This window comes from Hyperoodon ampullatus (assembly GCF_949752795.1).
Source record: "Hyperoodon ampullatus genome assembly, chromosome: 6".
NCBI classification, from domain to species: domain Eukaryota; kingdom Metazoa; phylum Chordata; class Mammalia; order Artiodactyla; family Ziphiidae; genus Hyperoodon; species Hyperoodon ampullatus.
The window spans coordinates 118387021-118399240 of record NC_136919.1 but is presented as its reverse complement, the minus strand read 5'-3'; the positions used below and the strand labels follow the sequence as shown (position 1 = coordinate 118399240).

General features: G+C 43.4%; 1 protein-coding gene across 1 annotated transcript in view; it reads left to right on the top strand.

Annotated features, from left to right (window-relative positions):
• Nucleotides 1-4892: 4892 nt before the first annotated feature.
• The window catches only part of FBXO16 (F-box protein 16), a gene marked incomplete at both ends in the record, with an annotated part of 48056 nt that continues 40728 nt past the window's right edge, over nt 4893-12220 (top strand). Inside the window, 1 exon segment of the mRNA XM_079706007.1 lies at nt 4893-4991. Within this exon segment, the coding sequence (XP_079562133.1) occupies nt 4893-4991 (99 nt within the window).

Sequence of the window (12220 nt, the reverse complement as noted above, 5' to 3'; positions counted from 1 at the left end):
CCTCCAGGATCTCCTGGCCAATCAAGAGACCACACATTGTTGCCTAAGAGACCCCGGGTGCCAGAGAAAAGATTTATAGGCGGTGATTGGACTACTGGAAGGGGTGGGGGCTAGACAGAGTCAAAGAAACAGCAACTATGGCAACACCAGCGCCAGAGGCTTGAAGAGAAAGACGAACCAAGAGAGGTGAGAGCAGTGGGCAGTGCATGAAAAAGATGGAGACTTTCGTTTGAGAGCTCCAGCCTCAGATCCTCCTGGGTCTCTCACAAACCTTGGCAGTGCCCCCCGGGAATTACATTTTGCTCCGTTTCAGCTGCAGTTCAAGTGACAGATGCTTCTTATTTCTGAAATTAACAACCAACAAATAATTGTTTCTATGCCTATCAAGCACTAGCTCTTTGCACGGTATTATAGTTTTTCTGTTTCTACCTAGTTGAATATCAGATGAATTCATATTTAAGTCTAACCATACCCTCTTTCCTGATAATATCTGATCTCTTCTGATCATACTGCAATGTACAATGGGTGAGATGTATGTTAGTATAGAAACTCAATCCTCTTCCACTCTGTAAATTCCAAATAAAAATCCGATCGTCCTGAGTTTAATCCCAGTGCTCAGTTCCTAATGTTGAGTTTTATCCTTCCCTTCCACTAGTTTTAATCCTTAAACCGCCTCTCCTCTACTGTTGTATTCATTCATTCAATTGACTTAACAAATATTTATTGAGCACCCATTACGTATTACTGAGATTAGGATTCAGGTGAGCAGTGTCAGAAAACCACATAAGCAAAGAAGCATCCGTTTTGTACCATGTTCTCTGATCTGAAGTTCAATGTGTCTGGGCAGATAGTGCATGAAGGGTGAGAAAGGAGGATGAGGCTGAAAAGGTAAGTGGAGGTAAGTTCATAGTGGACCTAGATTTGCATGCTAAGAAGCCTGGATATTCTGTAGCCATTATCAAGCCTCTGAAGGTTTTTGAGCTGAAAAATGACAGGTATTTTTAAAAGATACCTCCCAAGGAGAGTGGTGATTAGCAAAGGTTGGGGGGTGGGGAAATGGGGAGATATTGATCAAAGGGTGCAAACCTCTGGTTATAAAATGAATGAGTTCTAGAGACCCTATCTACAGCATTGTGACTATAGTTAATAATAATGTATGCTTGAAATTTGCCAAACGAGTAGATCTCAAGTATTCCCATCACACACACACACACACAAACGGTAACTATGGGAGGTGATGGATATGTTAAATAGTTTGATTGTGGTAAGCATTTTACAATGTATACATGTATTAAAACATCACGTTGTATACCTTAAATATATACCTTTTTATTTGGCAAAAAAACAACAAACAAAAAAAGAAACCTCTCTAGCAGTAGACTTTTAGCTCCATTATAGCCAAGACTCTTGTCTTTGTACCTCCAATACAGGCCTAATAAGGTCCTTAGTGAAGTTGAATAATGGTGACAGTGTGAAGAATGGCTTAGAAGATGGGATTGGAGGTACGTGGCCGCTGGAACTTTACCAGAGGACCTATCTTTGCCTTTAAACATGGAACTAGAACCACACATTGGGGGCAAGGACCATAAGCCCTTTTTCTTCCTTTTTATCCAAAGTAAAATTAAAGATGAACATTCAACGACAGCCATTAAGGGGGAAAGAGGTCATAAAACAGCAACAGCAAGCTTTGTATGTTGAAGGGGGGAAGACAACTTGCTTTGTCTTGTTATTTTTATGTATGTTGTAGAAAAGTGTCTGAGTGGTCTATACTGTGAACTGGTGTGGGCATGCAAATATGCACGCACGGTGCCCATCTTCTAGAATGGATGGAGGAGGAAAAACTGTAAAAAGATAATGACAAAAGACAGAGCAGGGCACCTCCATTTGCCTGCTTCAGCAAGACTATTACCAAGAGGGCTCTTTCTCCCAGCCTGGCCCAACTCCTGAAAATCAAACTTTCCTCAAGTTGATTTGAAGAAAGCCTAATTCAAATAATTTCTAGCTCTGAGGACCCAGGAAAAAGAAAACAACCAGTGTAAGGCCTTGGGGAGGCCCTAGAAAAGCTACTTTGTCCTAATCAGAAATTGTGCCTAGAATCAGTCAGATTGTTTCCTACACAAACTGGAAAGAGAGAGTTTCTCAGCTTACAGCAGGAGTTTTCATCATATTCTCAAAGAGTTTTATGGCCCTGAAAAAACAGATTGAAAACAATCGGTTTAGGGAATTCCCTGGTAGTCCAGTGGTTAGCGCTCCGCACTTTCACTGCCAAGGGCCTGGGTTTATAGAATTTTTTTTTAAATTTTATTTATTTTTGGTGGCATTGGGTCTTCGTTGCTGAGTGTGGGCTTTCTCTAGCTGCGGCGAGGGGGGGCTACTCTTCGTTGTGGTGCACAGGCTTCTTATTGCAGTGGCTTCTCTTGTTGTGGAGCACTGGCTCTAGGCACGTGGGCTTCAGTAGTTGCAGCACATGGGCTCAGTAGTTGTGGTGCACGGGCTTAGTTGCTCCACGGCATGTGGGATCTTCCCGGACCAGGGATCGAACCCGTGTCCCCTGCATTGGTAGGTGGATTCTTAACCACTGCGAGGGCCTGGGTTTAATCCCTGGTCGGGGAACTAAGATACCACAAGCTGCACAGAGTGGCCAAAATAAATAAATAAATAAAAATTTAAAATAAAACAAAGAAAAAACCAATTGGTTTAAAGAGAAGAAAGGTCAAACATGAATAAATAACAATAACAAAAAAGAAATATGTGATTTTTAACTGGGCAGATCTAGATTCAGTGACCATGCTTTGTACCTATAATTTGCCTGCTCACGTGTACTTTTATAGCTGCCAATCAATAATACTGTAATGAAATAATTTCTTACACCTTTTGCAACATAGCTGTTTGGAGCTAAGAATATAAGGACTGATCTGAGCCCCCTTATTCCCCCTTATGCCAGTGGAGTGGTGACAGCAAAAAACTGTAGGAAGATACTGTCTACTGTTTAAAACCCTGAGATTTTAAAACATTGGCTATATCTTCAGCTCTAACTTAAACCTGAGAGAGAATATTACATGTCAAGTGAGAGCCTCAAAATTTCAGATCTAGCATTTGGAGAATCCTCTATCAGCTAAAAACTAGTGATTTTTTTTTTTTAAAGAGCTGTCCAGTATTTGTTGCTGTAATTTTCGGAGCCCAGAGATGAGGCAGGCAAGTTAAGTCCTAGCCCCCTCACTCAGCACCACTTCCTTGGATATGAAACCTACCTACAGAGAGGAAGAAAAGCACAAATAAGCAGAAACACTGAGGATACATACTGAAAATACCATCAGTCTGCTTTAAATATTTTTCACCTGAGATGGATTAAATAACTTGCAAAGAGTTACACAGCTAGTTAGTTTTAGAAGCAGGATCTAAACTGTATAAGGTAAAAAGTTTTGGTTGCAAACAACAGAAATAGATTCTAGCTAATGGAAGCTAAAGAGGAGATTGATTTATTGTATCAGCTGGCTTACAAAATGAGTAAGAAAGGACAAGGGGCTTCCGAAGGTTGAGGCAGCAATAACAGCTTATTAGTCTGTCAGAGCACCTGTGGTACTTTGAATGACCACCTCAGCTGTAAAGTAAGGCTAAGCCAGCATCAGTAAACTGGCCTAGGGGAATTCCCTGGCAGGTCAGGTGATTAGGACTTGGCTCTTTCACTGCTGTGGGCCTGGGTTCAATCCCTGGTCAGAGAACTAAGATCCCACAAGCTGAGTGGTACAGCCCAAAAAAAAAAAAAAAAAAGTAAACTGGCCTAGCTTGGTCTCATGACTGGGGAAAGGGAGGCCACCTTGATTAACCAACACAGCAGACTCTAAATAATGAGGGAAAAGTAACTCCTAATGGAAACTAGAGTGCTTTAATCAAATGAAGGAAGACATATTTAGTACTGGACATCTAAAAACAGCACATTTCCCCCATTAAACCCAAATCTGTCTGTATCCAAAGTCTTGGCTTTGTCTGTTGTAACATTCTACCTCTTAAATATGGTATCAAGCTAGAACCCTTGTTACCTAGATGTCAGAAAGATAAGAGGGGAGGAGGAAGGTCACAAGGGACAAAGATGAAGTGTTTTTATATTGCACTGTGATTTTATAAATACTTCTTCTTTCTGGCCAATATGGTATGTTCTTAGCTAGGAGTGATTCTGGATTTCCCCCCATGGTTCAATGAAAATCAAGCAGAGTTAAATAGACCTGGGTCTGATTTCCAGTTCTCCGCTTACTGTCTGTATAAATTTGGGCAGAGAGTGTTATTTCAGTGAGCCTCATTTTCTTCATTTGTAAAATGAGCTAAAACCCACCACCTCACCAGATTGTTATGAGTTTGTTTGTTTGTTTGTTTGTTTTTGGCTGCGTTGGGTCTTCCTTGCTGTGCGCAGATTTTCTCTAGTTGCGGCGAGCGGGAGCAATCTTTGTTGCAGTGTGCGGACTTCTCATTGCAGTGGCTTCTCTTGTTGTGGAGCATGGGCTCTAGGCATGCGAGCTTCAGTAGTTGTGGCACGCAGGCTTCAGTAGTTGTGACTCACGGTCTCTGGAGCACAGGCTTAGTAGTTGTGGCACATGGGCTTAGTTGCTCCGTGGCATGTGGGATCTTCCCGGCCCAGGGCTTGAACTCGTGTCCCCTGCATTGGCAGGCGGATTCTTAACCACTGCACCACTAGGGAAGCCCTGTTATGAGTTTTAATTGAGCAAACATAAAAGTTCCTGACATATAAAATGTTCCCAATAAACGTTATCCCTCCCATTCCCTGGTCCCAACGTACTAAAAGATTATGTTATTAGTATTTTTAGTATTCTGAAGATTATATGATTCATTTCTTCTACAGGTATAGTTTTTCTTATGGAAGAATATCCAGTTATTTCATGATGGCATTTGCACCTCCAAAAAACATAGGTGGTCCCAAAATGCAGACAAAGATGAGTAGCTGGACACCCCTAAACCATCAGCTTTTGAATAACCGGGTAAGTGATAAGAGCTATTTTATCAGTTGGGTTCATGCCTTAAAGAAAAAAAAGTATTAAAATCTTGGTTATCAAAATATAAACATTAATTGTTTAGGACTGTGTAATGGATGAAAAAACAAAATGAAGGACTTTTTCAGAAACTTTAACTGAACACTTGCTACATGGCCGGGGTTGGCAGTAGACACAGAGCTCCTGCCTAGAAGGAAAGGTCTTAGATTGGCTCTTTCCTCCACTGTCCCTCCTCCTCTCTCTCACCCCAAATGCCTTTTCCCTTCTATCGCTGGTTCTTTGCAGGAACCACCGGAAATGAGAGAGGAGGGGGTGATGTGTGAGGAGTTCCCCCCAAAATAGGTTTTCTTGCTAGAGTTGAGGTGACTGGATAATGCTGTACATTTAACCAAGTAAATAAAATGAGTCAGTGTCAGCTGATTACTCACATTACTTGGATTCTCCTAAGAAGTTTATTTGCCTCCTGCATTCTGGGGAGGTGCCAGCAGAATACACCAGAAAAAGCATTGCAAGTGTGGACAGCTGGGTATCATGCGGGCATGTGAGATTGCCAACCTCTGGGGATTTCTACTCCTGCTTCAATTAGGGGCAGAATTTCCAACAGGTCTGTGAGCTCCTATATCAATACTTATATACAAGGACCATATCTAGTTGACAGCAAATTACAATCAACATCAATAAAACTGACCTCATTATCTTGCTCCTACACACCACTTCCTCCCCCTAAGGAAGGTCATCACTTTACACCAAATCACTCAAGCTGGAAATCTTCCGTCTCCCTCTTGGGTCCAGGGTTTGGTTTTCCCCAACTTACAAGCTAATAACTTAGCCTGTAACTTATGGCAAAGTCACTACTGTTTCACAGTAGAAGACATGAGATGTTTGGGTCAGAGACAAAGAACTTTCTTACAGTGCAGCAAGGGGCGTGAGCATCATGTTTGCACAGGTTCTCCTGGCCCACCTTGTGCCACAGGGGTGACGCAGAGACCAAGATAAATACTACACACACAGTGGGTTTGCACCACAGCTGAGGAACAAGGAGTCCAGGGAATCCACTGCTTTCATACTGAGCATTAGCAAGGCTGCTCTTGGTTCTAAAGGGAGTTAGTACCTCACCCCTCCAGGTTCCTTGCTGCCAGCACAGCCTGCAGTAATGGCCCAAGAAAAGGGCAGTCAGGACCTTGCACTCCTGGTATTTCCAGATATTTAGGAGATGAGAAGCTCAGGAAGGAGTGTCTACCAGTGCTCCCGCTCACTCCCACATCCAATTCGTTTTGAAGCTCTCTGAGTCTTCCTCCTAGGTCTCTTCATCCGGACCCCTTTTCTCCTTTCACTGGGTACCTCCAGCTCCACGTTCTCAGTTCACGCCCTCGTCACCCTTTGCCTGGCACATTGTAGTAACCCCCCCAACCGGTTTCACTGCCTCTGTCCCTAGCAATCCATCCTCTCTTCTGATCCCAGAATGATCTTTCTAAAGTACCAAACTAATCCTATGAAGTAAGACTGGTAACACGCTGCTCCAAAGGGTAAATTCCAACCCCCGCCCCACACAGCGCTGAGGACCCTTCATGAGTTGACTCAACCAGCATCGCAGTTCAAGCCCTGCCTCTGCCTGCTCTCATCCTACATCTGGGCCAAGCTCTCTCATCCCCTCCACGCCTTTGTAGTGCCCTCCTCATGGCCTCCTGTAAGAGTTACCTGAAATGTCATTTCTTGGGGAAGCCTAATCCCCCTTGCTTGTCTTTCCTCTCATCACCATTTACCAACTTCTCCACTTGACTCTAATGTGTTTTTATAGGATTTTTCTTTTTTTTTTTTTAGGCCGTGCCGTGCGGCCTGCGGGATCTTAGTTCCCCAACCAGGGATCAAACCCGTGCCCCTTGCATTGGGAGCATGGAGTCTTAACCACTGGACCACCAGGGAAGTCCCGACTCTAGTGCGTTAAGGGTTGCGATTCTGTCTTTTCTCTCTGCATCTCCAGAGCCTGATGTGTTTCCTGAAGCACAAGGAATGGAGTCAGAGGTCACCTGTACTCCCTGAGACCTCCTTCATTGATTCTGACCCTCTTGTCCCCACGTCTCTCCTTCCTTAGCCTGGATGTGACCCTTTGCCTCTCTGAACTAACAGATATGCTAATCGCTCTGGCAAAGCTGGAGCATCCATCCTGACCCCTTCTGCCCAGGACTTTCCTGTTTCTACTCATTTGATGCAGAACGTGAGCAAATTTGGGAGAGAGACAGAGGAACCAACATAGCGATCGGAATACTGAGAAGTAAAAGGGAGAGATACTGGAAAGGAAAAAGGTAAAGGAAGTGAGGAAAGGAGATCGAGAAATAGAAAAAAAAAAAGGAGGCACCAGGAGAAACAAAAGGAGAAGCAGAGAAAGAGAGAAATCCAGCCTTCATCCAGCCATGAGCAACAAGCAAGTCTATTGACAGTCTTTTTTAATTCAGCTCAACAATTATTTATTGAGCACCTGTTTGCAATGCTCTTAGTTCTCCAACAGTTTATATAGCAGCTTCTCTGCTTTCTGCCCCCAGAAACTTCAGTGTTTAGTTTTGAAATATGTCTTCTCGTAGAATTGTAAAGGTTTTACGCACGTGAAAAAGTGACTTGAATTGAAATACATATTCGTTGGATGTCTTGATTTTCAGAAATTTTCTTTGAAACATGAGAAGTCTTCATCGATTTAGCAGCCATGGAGAAAAAGTATCTTGATTGTCTGATTGTCTGATTGCCTGTTGCAGGTTGGGTTTCTGGAGAAGCAGACTCTGAGGTTGGCATGTAGGGCGTTGATGGGGGAAGGCTCTCAGGATCAGTACCTGGGGAGGTGTGGGGAGGGAAGAACAGGATGTAGATTTAGGGCAGAGGAAGGAGCTGGGCTGTCAGGCAGTTGCAACAAGGCCTCCATGGACCCTGTAGGACACCCCGAAGATCCTTGAGTCTTGCATCGCATCAGGGGGCCTGGCCCTTACACTTCCACACTGAGCATTCAGTGGATGGGATCTCGGTCAGGGCAGATCTCTCCAGCTCATGGCTGTCAGCCAGCAGCACTCCCAACAGCTGAGGGGAATACTTCAATCCTGGAGGGGGATCTGGGCCGCGCATCATAGCAAGCACGACACAGCCTTATCTTGGTTCCTGAAGAGCTTTTGTCAAATTTCATGATAATTTCTAAAGATGATATTTATTTTGTTGTTCAGAACTCCCATTTTATTCCAAAATTGTTTTATTGTGGTTTAGTTAGGTTCTAGTTTGGAGTAAAATTATTTTTAAAAATCTTTGGGGGGCTTCCTTGGTGGCGCAGTGGTTGGGAGTCCGCCTGCCGATGCAGGGGACACGGGTTCATGCCCTGGTCCGGGAAGATCCCTCATACCGCGGAGCGGCTGGGCCCGTGAGCCATGGCCACTGAGCCTGCGCGTCCGGAGCCTGTGCTCCGCAACGGGAGAGGCCACAACAGTGAGAGGCCTGTGCACCGCAAAAAAAAAAAAAAAAAAAAAATCTTGGGGGACTTCCACTGCAGGGGGCGTGGGTTCGATCCCTGTTTGGGGAACTAAGATCCCACATGCCAGGGTGTGGCCAAAAAAATTTTTTTTTAAATCTTGGCATGTGTATATACCCATATGTCTCTGTATTAATGTACATAGACACACCCATGGAATTTGGATATGTATATACCAAACTATTAATAGTGGTTTCCCCCAAAGAGTTGGATGGCATGGGAAGGTGGGAGGGAGGTCTGTTAGAAGAGTTTTTGGTTTTTACTTTATACAGTGCAATAATATTTCAAATTTTAAAACAATTTAAAAAACAAATATAAATAAAAGCAAACAAAGAACAAAAACTCTGAGAATTGAAAACACAGGTTCCAGATCAGCTGTACTAATAACCTCCTGCTTGACTTCAGTGAGTCATTTACATCTCTGGTCTTTACTACCTTCCTTTGGAAAATGAGTGGGTTGGGTCAGATGACCTCAAAAGTCTCTTCCAGATCTAACATTCTGACTGTGTGAAAAGGATTAAAAATAGATGGCCAAGGATACAGCTCGGCAGAAGGTGTCCATACAATAACTTCAAGGGCTACTCTGTATTTCTAAAACAGGGCGTTTGTCACCAATGATCAGCATAATTTTGAGGTTCTGTTTTTGGTTTTTAATTTTGCCTTTTTTCTACCCTGTAGTAAAATGTGAAATACATAACTGTCTCAGACTGAAAGTCACAGGGTTTTAACTTCACAGCAGGCTTTAAGCATAGAGATTGAATTCAAATGTAAACACCTAAAAAAAACAGCATCATCAGTTTAGGCAAATATAACAGATTATAAAATAATTCAGGCATTGTGAACTTTGAGAGAAGGAATTTTTTTTTTTTTTTTTTTTTTTTTGCGATACGCGGGCCTCTCACTGTTGTGGCCTCTCCTGTTGTGGAGCACAGGCTCCGGACGCTCAGGCCCAGCGGCCATGGCTCACGGGCCCAGCCGCTCCGCGGCATGTGGGATCTTCCCGGACCAGGGCATGAACACGTGTCCCCTGCATCAGCAGGCGGACTCTCAACCACTGCGCCACCAGGGAAGCCCAGGAATGTTTTAAAAGTATGTATTTCTTTGCCTTCCAGTGTTTTAATGGAAAATGATCAACATTTCTTTTTGGGCATGGTTCACACATGTAGTACAGTGCATATTAAAAGGGTGTTCTGAGAAAAAGCACCTAACTACCATACATCTGTCATAATTTAGGAGCCCCGAAATGTCTTATTCCTAACTTTAATGATGTCATATGGTAAAATATGCAACTGCAGTGTCAACAGACTAAAATAACAACCGTGGGATTTTGACTTAACAGCAGGCTCTGAGTAAACTGTGATGTAAACAGACTACAGCATTTTGCAAGGAAAGAAGACCCACTTTAACGTTTCCACTTGAAGCGATACATTTCCCAGCTCTTTTTTTAATTGAAGCATAGTTGATTTACAATGCTGTATTAGTTTCAGGTGTACAGCCAGCTGATTCAGTTATACAACTATATATATATATTCTTTTTCAGATTCTTTTCCCTTACAGGTTATTACAAAATATTGAGTGTAGTTCCCAGTGGTATACAGTAGGTCCTTGTCGGGTATGTATTTTATATAGATTAGTGTGTATATGTTAATCCCAAACTCCTAATGTATCCCTCCACCCCCTTCCTAGCTCTTAAAGATGAAACACCTGATTGCAAATCCTTGGAATGAAGACTTGCTCCAAACCAGAGAATACATGATTCTGAGTCTGACTGAGGACCTGACAATTACATAATTTGTCCCAAATTATATTTCTTGTCAAGAGCAGAGTCAGAACTGGATCTGAGTTTGTCTAGTGTTTCTCCTCTCCCCCTTTACTCCCATCAGTTTCCACTTGGGTCTAAATGCCTTTTGGTAAAGAACTGGATTTGCTTGGATCCTGCTTCGACTTGGTTGTTGGCTCTCTAAACACTCCACCTCCCACCCTGTTTGTTTCCTGCCACCTTCTTGGTGACTCTCCTCTCCCCTTCAAGTCGGTGCCCCTTTCTTTCCAATGCCCCCTGTTACCATTGGACACCACGATGGTCATCCCAACCTCCTTTTGAAAGGAGGTTGTGGTCTTGGGACCTAATATTTTTTTCTTCCCACTGTCAGGCCAAAGTGTGAGCAGCGGTTCACTGAGAATACAGGGGTGGGACTTCCCTGGTGGTCCAGTGATTAACACTCCACACTCCCAATACAGGGGGCCCAGTTTCGATCCCTGGTCAGGGAACTAGATTCCACATGCTGCAACAAAAAATCCCACGTGCCACAACTAGAGATCCCACATGCCGCAACAAAGATCCCGCATGCCACAAATAAGACACGGCACAGCCAAATAAGTTGTAAAAATAAATAAATAAATAAAACATGTATCAATCTGTCCAACTAAATATAAGCTTTAAAAAAAAAAGGGAGAACGTAGGGCTGGAGGTCGGGACAGGGAAGACCAGGGATCTAGTGGGGAACCAAGTATAGAGTTGAGCTGAACAGACAGTCTGGAACCAATGATTAACTCTTTGGGCCTCTGCTTATCCCCTCTAAAATCAGGGAATTGAACAAAAAGATCTTAGGATTCCTTTTAGCTCTAAAATTCTACGACGTCTGAAACTTTTGTTGTTGTTTCATCAGCAGGTGTTTGTTGAGAGCCTGCTGTGGAGCCTATGGAGCATATAAGGGAAAGTGGTTGTAATCTACATGAGAAGATAAAATGAACAGAATCACCTGTCAGGCAATAGCAAACCCTAGGAAGTCCAGGTGGAGCATGGGCTGCAAGTGGAGGAGGAGTTGGGAGGAGTGAGGTGAGCGGGTGCCGGAAACGTGCTGGTGCCGGGGACTTGGGCTGGCAATTAGATGATTGATAGGATTTGGTTAGACACAAGAGAAGGGTTCAGGAAATATTTGAATCCTGATTTTTCAATCTTCCGTATTCTATAGGTTCTCTTCTATTTTTGTTGTTGTTGTTGTTGTTTTGTTTTGTTGTTTTGGCCGCGCCTGGGGCATGTGGGACCTCAATTCCCCAATGAGGGATCAAACCCGCTTCCCCTTGCAGTGGAAGTGCAGAGTCTTAACCACTGGACCACCAGGGAAGTCTGCAATTCTATTTTCATTTAGAAATTCTGAGTTTATCTGTTGCCGTTATTTGAGGGTCCTAGTAGCCCAGGTGGCAGTTAATTAGGGGGAAAGGGAGAATGGTATTCTTTTTCTTCTTCTCTAAAGTATAAAAAGTGTCTGCCTGTGATGTATGAGGTTCTGTGGTTAGTAGCAAAGATGCCATTTTACAGGCCTTGAGGTTGTTGTTGAACCAGTTATTTCAATCTCCATGTCGTATGCCCTTTGAAAGTAGGGTTTGAGAGTCTGAAAAAGGAAGGAAAACATATCTGTTGGAAGAATGAAGCCAGCGCCTCATCCTCCTCCACAAAAGGGAAGAAATAGGCCTGAGCTACTTTCCAAATAGGAATGATCTTAACAGTGCGAGAGAATTTAGACAGTGCCAAGAGGAAGGGAAAAACATCAGGCCCAATTTTGAAAGCTGACAGAGGGTGTAGTGTAGGAGTGAGAGAGACATTCACATCTGTTCACTGCTGTCTCTTGCTTCCTCTCCCCAGAACTCCCTCCTCTGACAAACATTCTCACATTAGTTGTCCCTTCCTCACTCATTCAAATATACAAATGACTGA